A 25354-nucleotide genomic window follows, 5' to 3' on the forward strand; every position below is an offset into this window, starting at 1 on the left:
ACATGGATTGAGGCTGATTTAAAAGTGAAAGAATCTGTGTCAATCTAAGTTTACAGTTGAAAATCTTCCCCATAACATATTCCCCTTGAATTGTTTGGAACTGTGTATCTATGACTATTTGCATTTTATTACCTTATTTGCATTCTAAAGGATGTTTTGCTCCACACTCTATCTGTATAGCGCCTGTTCATAACATCTGTCATGAGTCTAATTCACTATATATATAACCATTTCTTAATAGCATTTAAATCATCATTCTGGTCTTGCAAACAGAATTATCTTTACTACATCAAGGAGAAGGATGAGGATGCAAAATTAACTCCATTGGTTTCCATGTTACACATTCAAAATATTTATCACCAGAATGTTGGATTCATGAGCTCTTGACACCACGCGTACTATGCTCATGTTATCACATATTGCCCGGGAGACCTGGCTGCTGGCAGAAGAAACAAGATCAGTGGGTGAAATGGAAACTAGATATGTCCATTGTTGATATTAAATTAGAACCCAACAAAACTATAAGTATTTCTCCCAATTGGTTCTTTAATCATACTCTTAAATATTGAGTAACTGCATAGATCCAGCCAAGTTATACTGAGTATCATCTGAAGGAGTAGCAATCCCAATCTGCTCATGGGGTTACAGCCTTGTTGACCACCTTTGTACTATGGTAAGTAGAAGTGGTATCCCTTTTCTCTCGAGTATGCATAGACAAGTAATAACTTCCTAAGGAGCTGGGGTACAGTTCAGTGCTAGACCTCATACATTGCATACACAAGTCCCTAGATTCAGTCTCCAGCACAAACAAAACAAACAAAAGAAAAATCCCCAAACTGGTAAATCTACAGATTCAAAAAGCTGATCAAACCCAAACACGTTAAACTCTTAAGAAATTCACACTAAAAACATCATAATCAAGTCTCTGAAAACTAAAGACAAAGAAAATAACTTTAAATCAGAGAATAGCACATTTTATAGAATGACAGATTTGAATGACAATGGATTTCTCAGTAGTCAAAGCCATCTTGACCAAAAAGAACAAATCTGGAGATATGACAATACTGTTTCAAAATACATTACACAGAGATCTGGTAATCAAAAGATCATAGTATTGGCATAAAAACAAGACACATCAATCAATGAAATAGGTAGTATTTAGAGCCCAGAAGTAAGCACACATTTATGGTTAGTTAATCTTTTTTGCGAGGGTACCAGGAATTGAACTCAGGGGCACTCAACCACTGAGCCACATCCGCAGCCCTATTTTGTATTTTATTTAGAGACAGGGTTTCAATGAGTTGCTAAGTGCCTTGCCATTGCTGAGGCTGACTTTGAACTCGCAATCCTCCTGCCTCATTTTTGACAAAGTTGCCAAGAACACATAATGGGGAAATAACAGGCTCTTTAATAATTAGTATTGGGAAACCTGGATATCCATATGCCGAAGAATGAAATTAGATCTATCTCACACCTTATATAAAACCCCAAAGTGTAAAACTCTACTAGAAGAAAATAAAGGGTGAAAGCTCCATGACATTGGTCTGGTCAGAGATTTCTTGGATAAAATTCCAAACTCAGAGGCAATAAAAGCAAAAATTGAAAAATGGTATTGCATCAAACTGAAAAGTTTTTGCATAGCAAAGGAAATAATTAACAGAGTGAAGAGAAAAAACCACAAATTGGGAGAAAATATTTGCAAATTATATATCAGATAAGTGACTAATATCCAAATAGATAATAGAGCTGAAATAACTCAATAAGAAAATAAATCACCCTATGAAAAACAGGGACAAATGACCTGAATAGACCTATCCCCAAAACACATATATAAATAGCTAACAAATATAAGAAAAAATGCTTAATATTTTGCATCAAAGAAATGGAAATTAAAATACAAGCATCACCTCACATTTGTTAGAATGGCTATTGTCAAAAAGACTAAAGATAACAAGTGTTGACAAAGGTGTGGAAAAAAGGGAACACTTGTAAAGTGTTGGTTGAAACTGTAAATTGGTACATTATTGTGGAAAACAGTATGGAAGTTCCTCAAAACATTAAAAATAGATTTACTATATGATATAGTAATCTACTTCTGGGTATATATCCAAAGGAATGGAGATAAGTTAAGAGATACCTGTACTCCCTTGTTCATTGAGACATTCTTCACAATATCCGAAATATGGGATAAACCTAAGTGTACATCAATGGATTAAGGAAGAAAATGTGGTATATATATATACATGGAATACTATTCAGGAAAATAAGGACGTTTGTCATTATTTTGATGTCTTTTCATGTCTATTGCAAGTGCTGTGACTCCAAGATGGATCAGCATGGATTCATCATGTCACTATGTGACATTTATGCTAAGTGAAACAAACCAGATACAGAAAGACAAATACTGTTTGATTTCAATTATATATAGAATCTAGAACAAAACTGAACTCATTGAAGTAGAGAGTAGAATGGCAATTGAGTGTGGGGTGTAGAAGGGGAATGGGAAAATGTAGTCAAAACGTACAAAGTTTTAGACAGGAATAAATTTTGGAGATCTTTGGTGCATTATTGATGTCTACAGTTAGTAGTAATTAATTCTTTGCAAATTTCCAAAAGTATATTTTAAATGTTCTCATCTCAAAAAATTATGTGAGGTGATGAATATGTTAATTAGTTTGATTTAATTATATACAAATGTATACATACATGAAGACATACATAATATATACAATTATTTGTGAATCATGGATTTAAAAATAAAGTTTTATGTCCTGATCAAAACAAAGGAAGTTAATTAATATAATTTACCCTACCAATAATCTAAAGAAGAAAACCCATATGCTTATCACAATTTATGTGAGGAAAGCATTTGGAAAAGTTCAACATTTATTCATGACAAAAACTCTCAGCAAACTAGGACTACAAGAGAACTTAATCCCATAAATGGCATCTACAAAAAAAATGGTGAATATAATAATAGTGAAAGACTGAACACTTTTTATCTACTCCAACATTGTGCTGAAGGTTATAGCCAAAACAGTAAAGCAGGATTAGGGAGTAAATGCACATGTTGGAATGGAAGAAAATAGTCTCTATTAATATAATATGATTGTCTACCTAGAAACCTCCCATAATTTATCTGCAAATAGAAATGAAATATATTAGATGTTGGAAACAGTGGCAGACACTTGTAATCCCAGTGACAAAGGAAGATAAGCCAGGAGGATCAAAAGTTCAAGACCAGCCTCAGTATCTTACCAAGATCCTGTCTCAAAATAAAAAATAAAAAGGATAGGGATCTAGCTCAGAGGTAGCATACCCTTAGGTTTAATCTCCAGTACCACAAAAACAGAACAAAACAAACAAAACCCCTCCAAAAATCTGTCCCCCACAAAGAATAAACAAAAAACAAAACCTGTTAGAATAAAGAATAAGTTTAGCAAGTTTGCAGGACGAAGTTAATATATAAAAGACACTTGTATTTCTACATACTAGTAATAAAAAAAATTGAGACAGTACTATTTATTTATTTATTTATTTGGGTACTAAGGATTGAACTCAGGTGCACTCAACCACTGAGCCACATCCCCAGCCGTATTTTGTATTTTATTTAGAGACAGGGTCTCACTGGGTTGCTTAGCACCTTGCCATTGCTGAGGCTGGCTTTGAACTCACATCCTCCTGCCTCAGCCTCCAGAGCCACTGGGATTACAGGCATGCACCACTTTGCCTGGCAATGTGTAAAATTTTAAGGAGACATCTTTGCTGAAGGCAAGCACTCCAAAAGGAAAATAGCAAAGTAGAAGTAAAGGCAGCTCACAAAGAGGCAACACAAATGACTGATAAACTTAAAAAAATAAAAGGCCCAAATTTTGCAGGTAAAATAGGATATTGAGTATCCAATCTTCCACTTACTGCTTGTGGAAATAAAAATTGAGTGCCATTTTGGAAAGTCTTTTTATGTCTATTGCAAGTACCGTGACTCCAAGAACTACCAATTCTCTCTTAAATTTTTTTTTTTAGTTATAGATGGACACAATACCTTTATTTTATTTATTTATTATGTAGTGCTGAGGATCAAAACCACTGCCTCACACACGCTAGGCAAGGGCTCTGCCACTGAGCTACAACCCCAGCAATTCTGTTTCCAATTATAAGTTTATTCGTACATTTATCTACAAAGAATTTCAAAAACCTATTATCCTTTCATTTATTTTTATGTAGAAATAAGAATTCACAAGAAAAGTGTCACAAAAGAGGGCTTACCAGCTTGGTGTCAGACTGTTCCCCAGGTATTCCAGGTGACAGCACTTCTTGAGATATGGGTAATAGCCTCCCTCTTCCCACATGTACACATGTAAAGAACAATCCATGGATGCTGCAAGGATATGGAGAGAATCCTTCAAAGGACACCTGAGAGTGAATGGATAATGAGTCAAGCTCAGATCAAAAAATAGGGAAAGGGACTAGGATACAGCTCAGTGACAGAGTGAGGCCCTGGGTTCAATCCCTGACATGGAAAAAAAAAGAGAGAGAGAGAGAAGCATCGTATGTACCACCCATATGTTGCTGATGATGCTCTGGTGGCCCTCACATCGTTCTAGCATGAGGCCATTAATGGTGAAGAGGAACAGGTATGGCCCACTCTCAACAACAATAATACTTCCATCACTGACTCCCATCCAATTAGGGCTGTCTATATGAACTGGCAACAGAAAACTTGCAATCTGATGTGCTGTTTTCGTATAACTCACACATACACACATATACATATTATAGGCAAATTGTTTAGTTAGAACAATAACTGTGGGCAGCCAGTCTGAATGATTTCACATTCTCCTTCCCTGAGCAGAGAGGCTCTGGCCATCACTACATCTTGTAGTGACCTGGATGTTGCCCCAGTCCCGGAAGTTTGAGAATGCGTCTTCAGACATAGGCATGTTGCCCCGTGGATTGAGCTATGCTCACCTATTCCTTTGTGATTTTACCCCTTTGCCCTGTTTGGGATAGAATATTCCATGGAAATGCCCTTTGTGTGTCCCCTTCTTTTGCTCTGCCTTTGTGGATGGCCTTCCTAGATATCAATCTGCTGACAGCAAACATCATGAAGCTAGACTCAACCCCCCTGAAACCTGACCCCTTGCCTCATTTGAATGGCTTCTCCTCAATAAAAGGGTTCAGCACGTGCTCACTTGTGTTCTTTCTGCAGACCTTTAAGGTCAGAGGAACCGTCACAGGACCCCAAAGAAAAAGGTATCTCTATCTCATGTATGGTTATTTTGTGCAGCCCAATTCACCTGGAGTGACCCTGAATGTTTTATTCTTAAGGAATAAGACAGATAATCTTGCATTGAGTAAAAAAAAAACAAAAACAAAAAAAAACATACTTCCTACTTCCATGGAACTCCAGTCCAGCGAGGACAATGAAGTGGCCTGACAAATCCATGCCACCAAGATAATAGGTACCCTGACATAGGAACAGAAGATTATGGACAATACATAATAGCTTAAACATTGAAAAGAAGCCTTTACTGGAAATGTGCATTGGAACCCAGGCCCTAAAACATAATAGAAATCAAAATGTTTCTTCCCCAGAGAGCAGGGTGAACTTAAGAGATCAGCATGAATAAGAGTCAAATAGGCACGGGGTCACACCCAGCTAAGGAAATTCTCTGGTCCCTTTACATAGACCAACCTCTTCATGTCTATTTGTAGCTTAATAGGAGTGCATGCGGAATAAGGAATAGAAACAAGTATTTCTAATGTTGCATAATCTACCTGGAATGACTTTTTAACCCTCAGGGCTTTCTGTTGTTAGATCAAAAGTGGTAAATCCTGTTTTTTTTGTGGGAACCTCTCCGGTACATCAGTGTTATCCCGTTTTTTCTCCTTGGAGTCCAGCAGCCTCTGTTGCATGATGCAAATGGGAGAGTGAAATACAGGGGGGTGCTATGTTCTGATGGTCTCAATAAACACTCTGTGAAAAAAATCTAAGGAGAGAGTGAAATCAGGTGAAGGGGGAAGGTAGAGAATCTCAGTATAGGAGGGACTCCAGACAAGCCACTGTAAGAGTTCTCCTCCTATGCCCAAAGCTCTGTTCTGCCTCTTAGGAAAGGTTAAACAATTACTGCTTCCACTCCAAAGTATAAAGAGGAGCTCACTGTCTTCTTATCTTACCAGGATGTTCACAGATAGAATGGAGTCCTTGATGCAAGGCTGAAGGGTTGCAAAATCATCTTGCCACATTGGACTCCTGATCAAAATGAGGTGGTTATATCAATTTTCCCTTCTTGGAAAACTAGTCAAGGTGCCATGCTACAGATGGCCTGCTCAGAGGCCAAAGACTTCCTTAGGGTAACTCTAAGAGACATACATAGATTTCTTCTTGGACTTCTCTACTTTCTAACCAAGGTAGATAAAAATTTGGAAAGCAAAAGTGAACAAGCTCACTAAAGATACTTTTTAAAAAAATTATTATTTTTAGATGTAGATGGACACAGCACAATGCCTTTATTTTTATATGCTGCTGAGGATCGAACCCGGGTCCTGCCCATGCTAGGTGAGCGCTCTACTGCTGAGCCACAATCCCAGCCCCTCCTTTTTTTTTGGATCTCCCTTTCACTTTCCTTTAGGTTTCATGAACATATTTCCATTAATAAACATTTGTCACTGCAACTGGATACTATTGCTTAAAGAAATATTGTTTTCTGACTATTTGAGCAGATTCTGCTTAAAGAAATATTGTTTTCTGACTATTTGAGCAGATTCTGCTTATGAACAGATTCTCCTTAGAGAGGAGGGAGCACTATGCCAATTCCTTGCTGGCCCTGCAGTTCCTCAGATACTTCCCAACTTGATCTTCCTAATGCTTGACCCTCCTATCCTAAACTTGAAGTTCACAGAACAGCACCTACCTTTGAAAAAATATGTTGATGTATCCCACATGAAAAGACCCATTTCTTGTCAGGAGAGCAGTGTAGAATATCAATGCTATGTTGAAATGCGTGGACTTCAGAAATATCCCTTAACTCAGGTATTGTAAATGTGTGGATGTTACCATCAGAATCACCCACCTGCAACCAAAGCATCACCACCATGTCAACAGAAAAAGATGTGATATCCTAAAGTACTCAATATATACTGCCATTTCTTCAGTCATTTATTGGAGATCCAAACTTCTGATCAGCTTGCCTCCCAAAATTGTTGGGATAATACTATGGAATAAAATTTCCTAAGCCCCCAAACACTCTTGCCAAGGACAGTTATTTATAGGCACTTTGGCACTGTTTTCTTCTCAATGTTTGCCAAAATTCACATCTTACTCTCCACTGTCCCTGCCCAAGTTCATGGACAACAATGTACACTGAAAGAAGAGACAGAGATACAACATAATTCAGGGACTTTATTTTCCCCATAGAATTATGGCTGGGGAAATATACATGAGGTAGGTCAAAAGTCAAAATGGAATGCAGGTTTTTAATGGTCAAAAATCGTTGGTATTTTGTGATCAACTCCTAGGGTAGAAGACAGATCGAGATATGACAGTAATAGGACCTCAGTGTCTTCAAAGCAGCAGCAAGAATTTTATTTTGTGCACCCACTTAAGGTGTGGGGCTCACTTACCATCAGGAATGGCCCATCCTTTGTGAGAAAAGCATTCAAGGAAAAACAGATTTGAGCCATGGCGCAGGTAGCCAGAGGATCCCTGTCACGACAGTTCCACTTGTTTTCTCCCATATCTGCAGTGATCTCGAGATGCATCTGAGGGAGGGTCTCCAAATTGGTGATATTGAACTGCTGTACTGGGCTTGACCAGATCATAGTGCCCTAGAGAGCAAGAGCAACATTTGGTGTTCCAGGAACTCTTCATACCCATTGTGTTTTCATTCTGCTAATGCTTACTTGGAACCCTATCCCAACCCAGACCCATTTCTTGCTTTTGGGAAAAGGACATCAAGATCCTAAACATCTCAATTATTTGATGGTGGGAGTGAATATGAAAACAGGAACTATGCATTGTGCTCAGAGGCAGGAACTCAAAATGTGAAGAACATAAAGAATGATCAGACTCCGTGCTCTAATCAGTTCTGCCTCTTAACCAACTTGCAACATCCAGCAAGTTACCTCCTATCGTGGCTTCTTTTGGGGCTGTTATTACGTTTCGAAACAGAATTCTGTCTTGGGAATTCTAGGAGTTCAAAATGTATCAATCATCATGAAAATAATTATTCTATCATCAAAATTTTACACTGCAAACAAAACAGAAGAAATTGTTACTTCTGCAGACTTTTCTTTAGTCTTTTTAAAATTGTGAGGTATATCATATAAAAACAAATATGTGTGTGAATTTAGTAAATTATAACCACTTGGTTATAATTCAAGGTAACCAATTTCTAAGCCCCCCTCCAAACTGTCCTTGATTTATTTAATAACCATTTCATCCTTCTCAAATGTAATCTTTACTTGATTACACTATAACAATTTACCTTTCTGGTGCTAGTAATCTATTGCCATGTAATAAACCATCCCAATATTTAGTGACTTAAATCAACATGCTTTTTAAATATCCATTTCTGTTGGGTTGGAAATTCAGGTGCAGCTTGAGAAGGTAGTTCTAGTTCTGGATCTCTCATGAGGTTGCAGTCGAGTTTCATTTTCAAAATATCTAACTCACATGGCCAGCAATTTGGTGCTGAATACTGGCAGGAGTCCTCTGTACCTCACCACACAATCTTTATAAGTCTGCTTGACTATCTATCTTCATCATATTATGGCTATTCTAAGAGCCAGTGACCCTAGTATAAGTGTCTTTCATGGTACAGCTTCAGAAGTTACACACCATTATTTCTACAACATCTTATTGGTTACGTAGGTCAGCCCTATTCAATGTGGCAGTAAACACAAGATCATGAATACTATGGGGCAAAGATGTTGGGGCCATCTTAGAGATTGGCTGCCATAGTCCACCCTGTGGACCCTAATATTTCATTTTCCTCCCACATGAAAATACACTCACCACCTTCCAATTCATTAATTACAGCATCATTGAAAAATCTCAGATCTCATTGTTTAATTAGATACAGGTATACATTAGGTACAGGTAAAGATTCAGTTGATTTTGATGTGAAATCTTTGAACTAAATATACAAGTTATTTATCCTCCATGTCCCCACAATACAAGGGCAGGGTACACATAGGATGATAGTCACTGCCATTTAAAAAAGTGGAAAATGGAAAAATAGAATGGGAAGCACCAATAAACCACTGGTAAACAGAACTTTTAAAATTCAATAGAGAATATGCTGGTAGTTTGCTGATTAGGAGTCAAGCTCTTAAGAAAGATTCATTGTGGCTCTTTGTTCTGTCCTCTGTCCACCATGTACAGTGGGCCAAATTTATAGCTGAGTAGTTTTTGGAGCCTACTTCCTGCCTGTAAAAGTTTTGGGAACTAAAGCCTGCTTCTCCTTTGTAAAATATATTTGTAATGTATTTCCCCTTTAAACTCAATTTGGCAATGTTTCTGCCAATGTCATTGTTTTTTCTTTTTCCAGTGTCATTCTTTGAAAAACTTTGTGGGTTTTTAAGAGCCTTATTGGAGTTTTTGCTACTATACAACTATACTCACATGTCTTTGAGATGAATCCTTTTATATCTTGGTATTCTGCTGTGGCTACTGAGGATAATGCCTTAAGGTTCTTATAAGTCTCATTGACTTAACAATTCTCCAAGGCACTTCCTTGCTTATTTCTGAAATATATCAAAGAAATTTGCAACCATTCCTTTGGTTTTATCTTTGTAGTATGATTTTCTGATTTGATCTTCATTTGGAATCTATTACTTGATTTAGCATCATTTTCCATCTGAAGAGGCTGTGGATTTTCAAAACCAGTAATTCCTAACTCACCTTTATTTGGAAGTCATTACTTTAACTGCTTTATTTTCTCTTGCATTTTACTATGAGCAGCAAAAATGGTCAGCATTGAGAATTCTGCCAGGAAATGTCTTTAGCAACATTATTCAATTTGTTGGATACATTTTCTAATTTTTCACTTTACATGGGTGACACTATTGCTAAACTTCTGCCACTATGACAAGGACCCATTTTCTCCATTGTCTAATAATATTTCTTATATTTTCCTTGAAGCTCTCATGAAAGCTATGAGATTTTTGATAATCATTTAAAACTCAACTGTCTCTTCTGAGTCTCCTCAACTTATGCCCACTGCCTGGTTCTAAAGCTTATTCTACATTTTAGGTTTTTGTTATAGCAGCACTCTGCGTCTAGGTTCTAAAGACTATACCAGTTATAAATTGTTATATAACAAATAACATTGAGAATTAAAGCAATAAATACTCATTATCTCACACAGTTTCTGTGAATTAAAAAGCGAAGAATGGATTAACTGAGTCATTCTGGCTTAGAGTCTCTCATGAGGTTGTAGAAGTCATTGGCTAAAGGATTGACTGGGGCTGGAGAATCTGCTGCCAAGATGACACAATCATATGATTGCAAGTTGGTTGGGCTAGAGATATAGCTCAGTTGGTACAGTGCTTGCCTTGCATGCACATGGCCCTGGGTTCAATCCCCGTCACCACAAAAACAAACAAGCATAATTGAAAGTTGGTGTTTGCTGTTGGCAGGATGTCAGGATTCTTTGCTGTCTGATCATTGGGCTGCTTAAATGTTCTCAGGGATATGATGACTGGCATCATCTAGAAAAAGTCACCTAAGAGATACCCTTCTGAAAGTTTTAAAATTTCTCTGTAAATATTTGTAAGAGGGCACTTATCATACTTCAAAAGACCCTGGGATTTAAGAGTCATTACACATTTTTTTTTTCAGAAAGGGAGAGAGAAATACAAATAGAAAAATCCAAGAAAATACAATAATTGGGGACCCACTTTGAAGTCTTCCAACTCCCAATCCAGTGTTCCTTGCACTACCTTGTTAATTCTCACAAGAACTTTATACACCTTTGAGGAAATCAGTTAGAGATAATTTTCTGCAAAAGCCAACATAACAAATGCCAATCATTGACAAAGAGGCAGTAAAAAGGTAATGAAGATACATAACACCAAAAGATTATTTCATGAAGTCACTTTGTGTTACTGGTAGAAAATAAGAACTTATACAAGTTTAAACAATAGAAATACATATTGAAAAGCAAATTCCTGAGACAACAGCGGGTGGTTGGGGGCGGGGAAGATGGCTGAATAGAGGTACCCAGCATTCATTTGCTTTTTCACAAGGAAGAACTAAAGCAACAGGTGTATATGTGAAGACTGAGGCGACAGGGGAACACTGGAATTCAACAGTAGAAAGATGGAAACCTTGTTAAGTCCAGAGACCTGAGATGGCAGTATAGCAAGAGAAAATATCTCATTACTTGACATTCTGGTCTGGAGGAGGGTTAATCTCCCCTCTGAAGGAATGAAGGTAAAAAAGTTCCAGCAAACTCTATCAGTTCAGATATTGGCAAAGTTTCATGGCCCTGGCAGTCTTACAGCCTAAATATACAATTGTACTGAGATCTTTACAGTAGTCTGGCTTTGGAAAAGGAATTCACTTTATATCCCAGTGAACCAAGAATGCTGCAGATAGAAGCCATCTTGAGAAGGGACCTAGTGTCTGAATTTGGACTGCTTTAGGAGTCAGAAACTGCTGTAATATTCTCATTTCTAGGATCCCACAGACATTCCACTGCATTGTCTCAGGGGGTGACTGCCTCATGAACTAGACTTGGCTTGGTGGAGTGGCTGACACAAATTGCTGAGAGCACTCCTCAGTGGGGAATGGGTGTTATGATGTGGAGGGGAACAGGAGGTGCCCTCTATAAGAATTGGGGGATGGGGAGTGTGTCCTCTGAGGCCAGGAACTTGGCCTCTGCGGTTTCACATGTTTGCCAGGACTGAAGGAAGTTGCCTGCATAGTTCCTGCCACCCTTCTCCCAGAACCATGCAAGGGTGCCTACCAAATAACAAGGTGGATAAACAGCTCTGAGAGTCTATTGCTCCCCTACCCACAGAGGGGTGTTGGGGCCGTTTTAAACAACATTACTGCAGCTCCAAATGTAGTCATGCTCCAAGATGCACACCAAAGAAGGTCTGAAAAGAGTCTTTGCTCTATGCTGACCTTGTATTGCGCTCTCTCTCTCTCTCTCTCTCTCTCTCTCGGTACTGGGGATTGAATTCAGGAGCACTTGGCCACTGAACCACATTCCCCAGCCCTATTTTGTATTTTATTTAGAGACAGGGTCTCACTGAGTTGCTTAGGGCCTTGCTTTTTGCTGAGGCTGGCTTTGAATTCTTGATCCTCCTGCCTCAGCCTTCTGAGCTGCTGGGATTACAGGTGTGTGCCACCAAGCCCAGTGTGTTCTGCTCTCCTTTTATCCTTCAAGCACCCCAGCTGAGAGGAATTTTACCCAACTCCAGCCATGATCCACTCCTGCTTGATCCCTGGTGGATACTACAACTGAATCAGGGGGAGAAATGCCCCTGGCTGTTGCCCTATCCTTAAGTATGCACAGCTGTGGGGGTTGTCTAAGGTTTTGCTCTTGGTAGGTTCTGCTTACAGTAGCAGTACAGAGGAATCACAAAACATTTGCTTTCACTGCACTTATGCAGGTAACCTGCTCAGTTGCCCCGACTTTACCTGTGCAGGTATGCTGCATCTGTTGCCCCCATACCTGGCCTGACATATGGTGCTGGGAAGCCTGGGTGTGACTGCACAGAAGGGTACAGGGATTCCTTTCCTGCCTCTACCCATGAAGCACCTGGCCTCACACCAGTATCTCATTAGATAACAAGTGCTTCAGGCCCCTTCTCACTAATGGAATACCAGAGACCCATTCAAGTAACAGAATTATGATCAGTGCCTGAGAAAACTCCCTCCACCTGATAGGGGCTGTCACTCCATTGTCAGAGTAATTACACAGCTTTCACCCCACACACTCTGCTACCTACACAATATCTTCCTGAACTGCTACTGAGTCCCCACTCATGCATGACCCACAGAGACAGTGTCTGACTCTGATACAGTACACTGTACCCAAATTGACCTATCATAGCCCAAGAAGCTACAAGGAAATTACATTATGGTACCCAGCTGGAGATAAATTCAGCATAACAAACAGATTCTGGAATATTCATCTTGAGGAGAAAGCTGCATAATAAGAAGGCCATCCCATAAAAATGATAGAAGTATCCATTTCACCAGATGTGCAAATCTCAATGTAGGAGCACAAGAAATATGAAAAAGCAAGGTAATATGACACCTCTTAAAGACTGTTACTCTTTAGTAACTATTCCAAAGATAGTTAAGTGGCTAGATTCCTGATAAAGAATTCAAAAGCTGTGGAGCAGATGAGTGTTTTGGATACCTGGGGCTCAAACTCACTGGAGAAGTGTGGGAGATGGTTGCTTTAAAACGTAGGTTTAGTTATTATTCAGGTCTGACAAGGCTGGAAGATCAGGAGATGATGAAAAGGTAACTTGTTACACCCGCAGATCTCAAGAGGAGGGGATAGGTCCCACCCCGGTGAGGCCACCTAGGGAAGCACCAGGTTGGTCAGGAGGCCAAGGAGTCAGGAGAAAACATGGGCGAAAGACTTTCTTGTGGTTTCCGTGGGAAGTAATGGGCAGGGAAGGAGCAGGCTGGTAGTGGGCTAGTTTGGATAATTTGGGCAGATCCTAAGGCAAGAGGGCTCAGTCATCTGGTACTTGGCCTTGGGGTGATTTGGGCAGGTGGATAATGGCCTAGAGTGGGAGCCAGTGAGATCATCTAAAGGTGGTGACCAAGGCATGGGTTCTGGATGGGTTGGTTTGCATATGACAAGTGCATCTGCAGGTTAAGTCCTCTCCTATCACTAGGAACTGGGTAGCCCTGGGAGGGACGGTTTTTCTGGAGTCAGCAAAGACTCCTAGGTCTAAGCATCTAAGCACCGAATACAGAAACTAGAAAATGTGGTTATTACAGCACCATAGCTGACACCTCAGAGTTCCCCTGCCAGGGCTATTTATCCATCAATTCCCATTTGTCATCAAGGGAGGATGCTACATAACATATTAACAACTCACACTGCTGAGAAAAGCTGTTAGGTGGGATTCCTACAGGTTTATAGAATGCAGGCGTGAACCGGTGTCGCGACCCCTCGCCGGCAAGGGAAAACACGACACAGGATTCTTCTTTCAGCAGTTTATTCAGGCCTTGAGTCATGTATCATCTTCTAGTGCCCGCGCCCGCCACGCCCAAGCACAGCTTAATAAAGCCCCCCGAATCCCAATCCTAAGCCGCCACGTGGATCTCTCTCATAGGGTGGTAAGGGATTGCGCGCCAACTCTCCATAAAAGGAGTTGTTTATCACAGGCCACAGTGGAAGCCGGCGCCATCTTCTAATGGCGGCCACGGTCTATAAGAATGGCTTACCACAAACCGGGGCAGCGGGATGGGAGCCTGCACTACCGCACCTACGCACTAGTGTGCACTTTGTCTTGGTAAAAGTTTATAGTATAAAATGGAGTGTTTCTCTGATTCTAGGAAAAAAAGAGCCATGAAAATTCTTTTAAAAGATTTAATGATGAGTCAACATTTGGAATCTAAGCTTTGTAGCCTTTTTTATTTATTTATTTATTTATTTTTTTATACTGAGCTTCAGTCTGAAGGTAAAATTACTGATGCTACCTCTGGACTGGAGAATGTTTCTCTCCCTGCGCCTGCTGTGGTTGGGTCTCTGGAGAGCTGTAGAGAGAATAGCAAATAACAGGTAACTCTAACCTGTGAAAACAGATAAACAGCAGGCAGCCTCTGGAGTCAAGGGCAGAATGTGTCAAGAATTACACCCTCAAGCTTACAGGGAGTCTATCTCCTCTTCTTTTCTGATGATCTTTCTCCCCCTTCCCATCTCTTAAGGATCCTATCTCCATTCCTATTCCCAGGTCACCCAGTTTGTGATTATCCATTATTATTGTTCCATAACCTGGTCAAAGTTCTTAAATAAATTAGTTTTTGGTGCTTCAAAAAAAAAAAAAAGAATTCAAAAGATTAATTTTAAGAAAGCTGAATAAGTTACAACAGAAAACAGACAACAAGTGAAACAAAATTAGGGAGATAATGCAGGATGTGATTAAGAAAATCAGGAGGGCAGGGTGGGGAGAGAGAGAGAGAGAGAGAGAGAGAGAGATTGAGAGATTTTTTTTTGGTTAAAAAAGACCCAGTTAGTTAGAAATATTGGAAATGGAGAAAAAATTCAGTTGAAAGCTTCAACTATAGATTAGAAGTGGAAGAAATGACATTGGAATTTGAAGACAGGTCTTTTGAAATATTACATTCAGAAATAAAGCAGAGTGGCTGGGTTTGTGGCTCAGCGGTAGAGCACTTGCCTAGTATGTGTGAGGCCCTGGATTCGATCCTCAGCACCATGTAAAAATAAAAGAGATTGTGTCCAACTACAACTAAAAATAATAAGTATTTTTTTAAAAAAGAAATAAATCAGAAATAAGAATGAAGAGAGCATCCAAGATCATTGGGACACCATTAAAAGATCAAATGTTTATCTCAGCATTTTCTCCTCAAAGGGGAAGAAAAAAAGTTAAGGGCACAGAAAACCTCTTCAATTAAACAATATCAGAAAACTTCCCTAATCTTGGGAAATACATGGACACTGAGGCATGTGATGTCTATACAACTTCAAGTAGACATGCTCCTCACCATGACATATTATAGTCAAACTGTCAAAATTACAGGACAAAGAAAGAATTTTAAAATTTTCAAGAGAAAAGTGCCACTTCACTTTTAAGGGCAACCTCATTAGACTAAGAGCAGATTTATCAGTAGAAACTGAGGAGGAAGGCAGGGAATGATGTATTCCAGGAGGAGGCCATGGAGTGATATATTTCAAATCCTGAAAGAAAATAACTGCCAATCAAAATTACCATGCTCAGCAAGGCTATCCTTCAGAATTGAAGCAGAAGTAGACCTTACAAGATAAGCAAAACTAAAGAAAATTAACCACTAGACCAACTTTACAAAAAATGCTTAAGGAAGTCCTATACCCAGAAGTGGAAGAAAGAGAACTAGTATCATGATAGCAAGTGAAAATATAAATACCACTAGAAGGGTAGATACACAAATAGTAAACAGAAAAGAATCAAATATTGTCAGAACATAAATCAAACCACAAAGGTGATTAAAGAAAGAAGAAACAGAATATTCAGCAACCAGAAGAAAATCAACAAAATGACAGGCATGAGTCCATACCTTTCAATAATAATTCTGAATGTAAACTGTCTTAATTTTCCAGTTAAAAGTTATAGTCTGGTTGAATGCACTAAAAACAATACCAAATGATATGTTGCATACATATAACTCATCTCTCAATAAGGACACACACAGGCTGAAAATGAAAGGATGGAAAATGATATTCCAAGAAAATGGAATGTGATAATAAGTAGAAATAGCTATATTTGTATCTGATAAGACTTTAAAACAAAAACAATAAGAAGGGACCACGAAGGTCACTATATAATGATTACTGAGTTAATTAAGAAGATATGATGATTATTAATCTCTACATGCCTAATAATGAAGCAGCCAGTTTTATAAGACAAACACTAATAAACCAAAAGGAAGAGATAGGCTTCAATACAATAATAGTAGGGGATTTCAATATCCCACTCTCATCAATGGATAGATCATTCAGATCCTACCTCCGGCCACCAAATCAACAAAGAAACATCCGAATTAAACTAAATATAGATCAAATAGACTTAACAGACATTTAGAAAACATTCCATCCAACAGCTGTGGAATAATATTCTTTTTGTCAGCACATGGAAATTTCTGTAGTCAGCCACAAGTCTTAAATTAAAAAATTTGAAATCATATCTTGTATCTTTTCTGATTATAATGGAATAAAACTAGAGATCAACAGCAAGGAAAACTTTAGAAATTATACAAATACATGGAGGCTGAACAACACACTTTTGAACAAATAGCGGTCATTGAGGAAGTCAGAAGGGAAGTTAAAAAAATTCCTTGAAAAAAATGAAAATGGAAACAATATACAGAAACCTGTCTTACAGCAAAAGCAGTACTAAGAGGAAAGTTTATAGCACTGAGTGCTTAAATTAAAAAAGAGGAAGATTTAAAATAAAAATGTAAACATAATTATGCATCTCAAGATCTTAGAAAAGCAAGAATAAAACATACTCAAAATTAGAAGGAAAGAAATAATAAAGATCGGAGTAGAAATAAATGAAATAGAGTCCTAAAAACAATACAAAGGATCAATGAAAGAGAGTTGGTTCTTTGAAAAGATAAATTTGTCAAATCTTAGAGAGATAGAGATCATATAAGAAGACCCAAGTAAATAAAATTAGAGATAAAAGGAGATATTACAACTGATACTATAGACATTTGGACTTTTAAAAGATTATTAGGAATTATTTTGAAAAGCTGCTAAAAATTGGAAAATCTAAAGGAAATAAACAAATTTATGGACCTATATGGCTTACCAAAATTGAAGTAAGAAGCTATAAAAAACCTGAATAGACCAATGACAATAAATGAAATTGAATCAGTAGTATAGTTTTCCAGCAAAGAAAAATCCAGACCAGAAGGCATCAGTATTGAATTTTACTAAACTTTTTTTTTTTTGGTAGGGTTGAGGATTGAACCTAGGACCCTGTGCATTCTAGGCAAATGCTCTATCGCTGAACTACAACTCTAGCCTCTTATTCAACTAACTTTTCCTTCCTTCCTTCCTTCCTTCCTTCCTTCCTTCCTTCCTTCCTTCCTTCCTTCCTTCCTTCCTTCCTTCCTTTTCTTTCTACCAGGGACTGAATACAGGTGTGCTTAAACACAGAGCCATATCCCCAGCCTTTTTTATTTTATTTTTTAAAATTTGAGACAGGGTCTTGCATACTTCAACATAATAAGGGCTATATAAATTACTTAGGCCTTCACTAAGTTACTGAAGCTGGCTTTGAACTTGTGATCCTCCTGCCTTGGCTTCCTGAGTCACTGGGAATATAGATGAGCATCACTGAGCCTGGCTTACCAAACATTTAACACAATGCTTCTCAAACTGTGAGAACATATACTTTATGAACATAGATGAAAAAATATTCAGCAAAATACTAGCAAATCAAACTCAACAGGACATCAAAAATATCATAGATCATGGTCAAATTGGTTTCATGAAAACTAATATGAATCAAGAATGGTTCAACATATGAAAATTAATAGACATCACAAACAGAATCAAGGATGAAAATCATATGATCACCTAAATAGATGCAGAAAAAAAGAATTCAATAAAATTTGATATCTTTTCATGATAAAAATCCTTGAACATATTAGGTAGAGAAGAATCATACTTCAACATAGTAAGCACTATATATGACAAGCTTATAGCCAACATTATACTGAATGGGGTAAAACTTGTTTATTTAAGGAATAAGACAAGGGTGTCCACTCTTAGTATTCTTATTTAACATAGTACTAGAAATTTTAGAGCAATTAGGCAAGAGAAAGAAATAAAAGACATATAAATAGGAAAGGAGGAAGTCAAATTATCCCCGATTGTGGATGATATGATTCTACACAAATACACACCTGAAGACTCCACCAAAAGACCATTACAACTGATAAATTCAGTAAAGTAGGAGGATACAAAATCAACATAGAAATCAGTAGCTTGTCCATATACCAATATATATCAATTTGCTGAGAAAGAAATCATGAAAGCAATCCCATTCACAATAGCCAGGCACGAAAAATTTTAAGACATGGAAGAAACAAATTGAAGATGAAGACATTAAAAGATGGAAAAACTTCATGGTTTGGAAGAATTATTATTGCTAAAGTGCCTATACTACCCAAAGTAATCTACAGATTCAATGCTTCCCATCAAAATACCAATGACATTCTTCACAGAACCCGAAAATACAATACTAAAATTCATCTGGAAGAATAAAAGACCCACAATAGTCAAAGCAATCTTGTGTGAAAAGAGAACTGCTGGAGATCACACAATACCTGATTTCAAGACATACTACAGAGCCATAGTACCAAAACAACAATAACAAAATCAAACCAAATAAAACCCAACCCAACCCAAACCAAACAATAAAAAAACCCAAGTATTGGCATAAAAACAGATACATACACCAAGGGAACAGAATAGAGAACCCAGATAATTCCATGCATTTACAGCCAACTGATTCTTGAAAAATGTGATAAAAACAAGTGTTGGGGAAAGGAAGGGAACACCTGCTTAGCCAGCCAGATCAGTCAAATCAACCCTGGCAATCAATGTGGTGATGGATATCATACCATATTACCCTCTCATCCATGGAAAAAGATACTTTTTGGCGGGTGAGTATTAAGGATTGAACTTAGGGGCATTCAAACCCTGAGCCACATCCCCAGCCCTATATTGTATTTTATTTTGAGATAGGGTCTCACTGAGTTGCTTAGTTCCTTGCTTTTGCTGAGGCTGGCTTTGAACTTGTGATCCTCCTACCTCAGCCTTCTGAGCTGCTGGGAATATAGGTGTGCGCCACGGTACTTGGCTGGAAAAAGATACTTTTATGCATTGTTGGTGCAATCACTTTGGAAAGCTGAATAGAGACGAGGAATGGAACAACCAGCTATCTCACTCCTTGGCATTTATCCAAAAGAACTAAAAATCAGCATACTATAGTGATATATGCACATCAATGTTTATAGCAGCACAAGGCACAATAGCCAAGTTATCGAACCAACCCAGGTGTCCATCAGCAGATGAAGGGATACACACACACACACACACACATACATACACAATTAATGGATAAACATACACATACAAACACACAAACACACACACACAAATGGAGTTCTACTCAACCATAAAGAATGAAATTATGTCATTTGCTGGTAAATGAATGGAACTGGAGAACATAATGTTATGTGAAATAAGCCAGGCTCAAAATCAAGGGTGGAACTTTTTCTCTCATATGTGGAAGCTAAAGAGGAAAAAAAGAAAGAAGAAAGAATATTTCATGAAAACAGGGGAGAGCAGTAAAATAGAAACAGGGGAGAAAGGGTGAGGGAGGAGAGGAGGAAAAGGGGAGAAACTGGCATATGAAATTGACCACATTATGCTATGCACATGTATGAATATATCACAATGCATTCTGTTTTAGTTAGCATTCCTTTTCTTTCTTTCTTTCTTTCTTTCTTTCTTTCTTTCTTTCTTTTTCTTTCTTTCTTTCTTTCTTTCTTTCTTTCTTTCTTTCTTTCTTTCTTTTTTTGTGTGGTGTGTGGGGATTGATCACAGGGTTGCTTAACCACTGAGCCACATTCCAGGCTTTTAAAATTTTTTTTATTTAGTGACAGGGTCTCGCTAAGTTGCTTAGGGCCTTGCTAAATTGCTGAGGCTGGCTTTGAACTTGTGATCCTCCTGCCTCAGCCCCCAAGCCTCTGAGATTATAGGCATGTGCCACCACATCCGGCTAGTTAGCTTTTTCATCATTGTGACCAAAATACCTGACAACAACTTAGAAGAAGAAAAGTTTATGTGGGACTCATGGTTTTAGAAGTCTCAGTCCACAGGCAGCCAACTCATGGCTCTGGGCCCAAAGTGAGGCAGCACATCATGGGGGAAGGGCCCAGTGGAGAAAAGCTAAACAACTCTCTGTAAAGTGAGGAAGCAGAGAGAGAGAGGGAGGGGGAAGGGACCACAGGGACGATGCACCCTTCCAGGGCATGCCCCTAGTGATCCACCTACCTAATCTAGGCCATTCCACTTACCTATAGTTACCATCTAGTCAGTCTATTCAAACTAGGATGAACTGATTAGGTGACAGTCTCATAATCATTTTACCTATGAATATTCCTGCATTAATAGGAGCTTTTGGAGGACATCTCATATCTAAATTAGAACAATAATTATAATGTACCAATTACAAAATAAGTAAATAAATAAATAGAAGGAAGACCAATAGAGTAGAGAAGGGGAGTCAGGGGGAGGAAGGAGGGGAGGGAAGAGGAGAGAAATTTATGAATGTGTCATTATGAATTATGATATATTATGAATGTGTCAAAATGAACTCCACTATTATATATAACTATAATACTCTAAAAAAGTATGTGTGCTTAATATTTAAGAGCAAGCTGTTGGGTCCAACCCATTTGTCTTTGAAATAATAAAGTATATCCACACCTTAAACAAATAAAATGATGTTTATATACATATACATATATATATATATATATGTGTGTGTGTGTGTGTGTGTGTGTGTGTGTGTGTGTGTGTGTATAACATATGGAGTTTTATTCAGCCATAAACAAGAATGAAATTATGTCATTTGCTGGTAAATGGATAGAACTGAAGAACATCATGCTAAGTGAAATCAGCCAGGCTCAAACTCAAAGACAGAATCTCTCTCCAAAGAAAGAGGGAAGAGAGGGAGGGAAAGAATTAAAAAAAAAATGTGGGGGCGGGGGAGAGGGAAATCTCATAAAAATAGAAGGGAGTCCAGTGAAGCAGAAGAAGGGGATTAGGGAGGGGAAAAGGTGAGAGGTGGGGCATGAGGAAGTTCTGGGAATGAAATCTACCAAATCAGTGTATATATATCCATATATAATTACACCATAATGAATTCCACTTTTATATATAATTATAATGCACTAATTAAAATAATAATAGAAGGGTGATCAGTAGAATAGAGAAAGCAGATCAGAGGAGGAAGGAGGGGAGGGAAAGGGAAAGTACTGGGGAATGTGATTGACCAAATTATGTCATGTGCATGTCCAAATATGGCATAATGAATCCCACTATTATGTATAATTATAATGCACCAATAAAAACAAACTTTATTATTTTTAAAGAGAGAGAGAGAGAATTTTTAATATTTATTTTTTAGTTTTCGGCGGACACAACATCTTTGTTTGTACGTGGTGCTGAGGATCAAACCTGGGCCGCATGCATGCCAGGCGAGCACGCTACTGCTTGAGCCACATCCCCAGCCCCCACCCCAAAAAATGAACTTTAAAAAAGAAAAGATGTCTTGAAACTTTGTTATCAACTCCAAGTATCATTTTCCTCTCAGCACTATTTCACATGTCACAGGTATGTATTATTTTTGCCTGACTCACCTCTTGCACATCCCAGGTATAAAGTTTGCGCATTGAAGACACAATACAAATGATTGACTTCCCTTGTTCATCTAGTGTGAATCTACTTCCTGAGACATAAGCCACTGGTCCCAAGATTCCTGGAAGGAAACATAGACACTACTTGGCCACCAGATAGTAGAGGGATCATTCAAACCAAATAAAGATAATTTTAAGCTTTTCTGGGTAGCAATTATGGAAAAGACAGAAACTGGGCTTTAGAGTCAGTCAAATATGGGGTCCTGTTATAGATTGGTAATTGGTGATTAGGAGATATTGGAAAACTTACTTTTTCTCTTTAATCTGTTTCCATAGATTAATGGGTATTAGAATTAATCCATAGATTCATGGATATTAGAATCTCTCCATGAAAATATATAATAAATTTGAAAAATCATGTTATAGGCATATATAAAAGTACCAAAGGGAATTTCACCTTTATGAATATATAGAAAGTACCAATCAAAAATAAATGAGCTGGATGTGGTAGCACATGCCTGTAATCCCAGTGGCTTGGGAGGCTGAGAGAGGAGGATTGTGAGTTCAAAGCCAGCCTCAGCAACTGTGAGGTGCTAAGCAACTCGGTGAGACCCTGTCTCTAAATAAAATACAAAATAGGGCTGGGGATGTGGCTCAGTGATTGAATGCCCCTGAGTTTAATCCCCAGTACCAAAAACCAACCAAATAAATAAATGAACAAAAGGAAGATGAGTAGAGGAAGGAGAATAGGGGGAGGGAGGGAGAAAGAGAAGAGATGGGGGAATGGGGATTAAAATAAAATTCTTTGTATATATGGTTTTGTCAGAATGAACCCAACTACCATGTACAACTATAATGCTCTTTAAAAAACTCTTCAGAGAACTGTTACAAGTATTAAAAGAGGTATCAGGGATAAAATGAACAGTAGAGCCTTTGCTATTTAGGAGTTTATCCATTAATTCCGCCCCCCCCCCAAATATTTTTTCTAGGACAGGTAGAAACTTTTGGAAAAAGAGAGTAGTAGAGCCCTATTTTATGTTGTGAAACAATCACTCTGGTTCCTTCATTCTGTTCAGACACAGGAAGCAGGAACACTGGTGATGTGGCTATCACAGCAACCCAGGCACATTAAATTTTAATCCCTTTCCCTTTCACTGAATGAGTACACAAAACTGCATATGGGGAAAAATAGAGTAGACCTCTGAAAACAAGTTTATCATGCTTCTCCAAGGCATACCAAGGTTCCCAGCTGCTTCTTTGTAGATAAAGTCTTCTGGCTGTGCACATGCCATCCGATGCTCCTGCTTTGTTTGGTGGAGGAATAACTGCTTCCATGTCTGTGTGCCCAGGTGCTCATAGGTGAAGTTGCAGAAGTGCCATTTCTTTAGACACATCCTCCTGGAAACAGGAGTCATAATCCTATCAGGTGACCCTCAGCTCATCTCCTCAGAGCCACTGTTGTCATATGAGCCCTATATTCATGCTAACCTTTCTAGGGGCCTCCCACAACACAGATGCACACAGACCAAAGTACACAGCGCAAACACACAATTAGATGTCCTCCTCTTTCCTTCCCACCTTACTCTCCCCCTTTTCTTACTCACCTCCATAGCAAATCACTTTCTGCAACCTTATTCCAACATGAGAGAGAAGGCAATGGATAAGCAATCAATACACAAACATTGGCTTCTCTTCTGCTTGCATTTATTCTTGGGCCTGGACCCACAAAGATTAATCTGACACAATCCCAGCTCTCAATGCCTTCCCAGTCTGGAGAGAGGGAAGTAGGAACAGCAGAGACCTATCATTGCTAATCCAGGCACTCCATATTCCTGTGAGAGTTCCGAGGAAGAAGTGATTTTCTAGGACTTGAAATAGGAACCTCAAGGATCATTTAGTCAAAATAAGTCCTGTGTATCAGCTTATCCTTTCCATTTAACAGAATGTGAGGCACTCAGTGAATGAGGACTACCCCCAAACCCTCAAAGTATTTTGCTATTCTGCAAACTGATGCACAACTGGTTAAGAGAAGTGAATGGATTCTAGGGATACTGGTATCAGAGCTAAGTGGGTGGATCTGAACAAAGTAAACTTAAGGAATGAAGGAAGGCTGTGTGGGTGTAATGCTGGGGTAGCCAAGATCCATGGCTGAGGCTGAGAGGTGGAAGGGGTCTGACAAGGTAGAGGAGTGTGGGCAGGAAGCTGGTCAATTCTGTCAAAGCAGTAGAGAGACTGGAGCCTTTACCTTGCTCACTTGCGAAGCCTGTAGCAAGCTCAAGGCATCCAGATAGGAGAAGATTTTCACCAAGGGCACATCAGGCAACTCAATCTCCATTTTACATGGCACTAGCCCATATCCAGTTCACTCTGAATTTAAAGCTTTGGCTGAAGTCTGTAGCAGTTGGAAGGATTTCCACCCACAGCCCATCTGGCTCTGATTGAAACAAACTGCAGGTGGGCAGACTCCCAGTCTGTCCTCCACTTTGGTATTTCCCTTGGGCCAGATCCACTCAGCTGTAGGTATCCCTATCTAAACTCACTTTTTAGTGATGTTCATTGTTTAGATGAACACAACTTTTGAATTAGAAGTATAGGACTGGGGGCAGGCCTAGATGGACCTTGCAAGGAATCTCTAGGAAATGTTAATTAACATAATTACATTGGGCAGATTTAGTTTTCTAGGTGGCACCTGTTTAGTTGTTCCAAATTACTAGGGTAGAGAATCTGTTTGCCACATTTACACGGAATCTGGTTAGCAACACCAATCTCTCAGTGCCAACCCAGCTTCTAGGTTTCCGCTTTTGTGAATTTACCTTTCTAACAGGAGGGAATCACTGAAAGAATGATTCAAACAGATGTTTCCATAGAGATCTTTGCTAAGTAGGCCTTGTTGGATAAGGCTCTTACAGTCAGTGCCTGTCCCTGGGATGCAAATTTCTATAATTACATATCTGTCAAGAATTTGACAACTCTTTTCAGTATTTTATACATAGGATGTCATTGAATGAATATTGTGTCCCTCAAAAATTCAAAAATTCATATATTGAGGGCCAGGTGTGGTGGTGCATGCCTGTAATCCCAGTGATTTGGGAGGCTGAGGCAGGAGGATTGCAAGTTCAAAGCCAGCATCAGCAAGTCAGCAAGGCCCTGAGCAATTTAGTGAGACCATCCCCCCGGCTCTCTCTCTCTCATAAAAAGAAAAAAAAAAAGAAAAGA

General features: G+C 38.7%; 1 protein-coding gene across 1 annotated transcript; it reads right to left on the reverse strand.

The window, feature by feature from the left end:
- Positions 1-336: 336 nt before the first annotated feature.
- On the reverse strand, positions 337-24473 carry Fbxw12 (F-box and WD repeat domain containing 12). Its single transcript, XM_048794062.1, is given in 11 exon segments — positions 337-439; positions 4267-4400; positions 4557-4735; positions 5797-5848; positions 5850-5990; positions 6906-7073; positions 7624-7827; positions 22142-22260; positions 23376-23536; positions 23743-23779; positions 24383-24473. Coding segments are annotated over 11 exon segments (1389 nt in total).
- Positions 24474-25354: the final 881 nt, after the last annotated feature.

This window comes from Marmota marmota, unplaced genomic scaffold (assembly GCF_001458135.2).
Source record: "Marmota marmota marmota unplaced genomic scaffold, marMar, whole genome shotgun sequence".
In the NCBI taxonomy this organism is placed as follows: domain Eukaryota; kingdom Metazoa; phylum Chordata; class Mammalia; order Rodentia; family Sciuridae; genus Marmota; species Marmota marmota.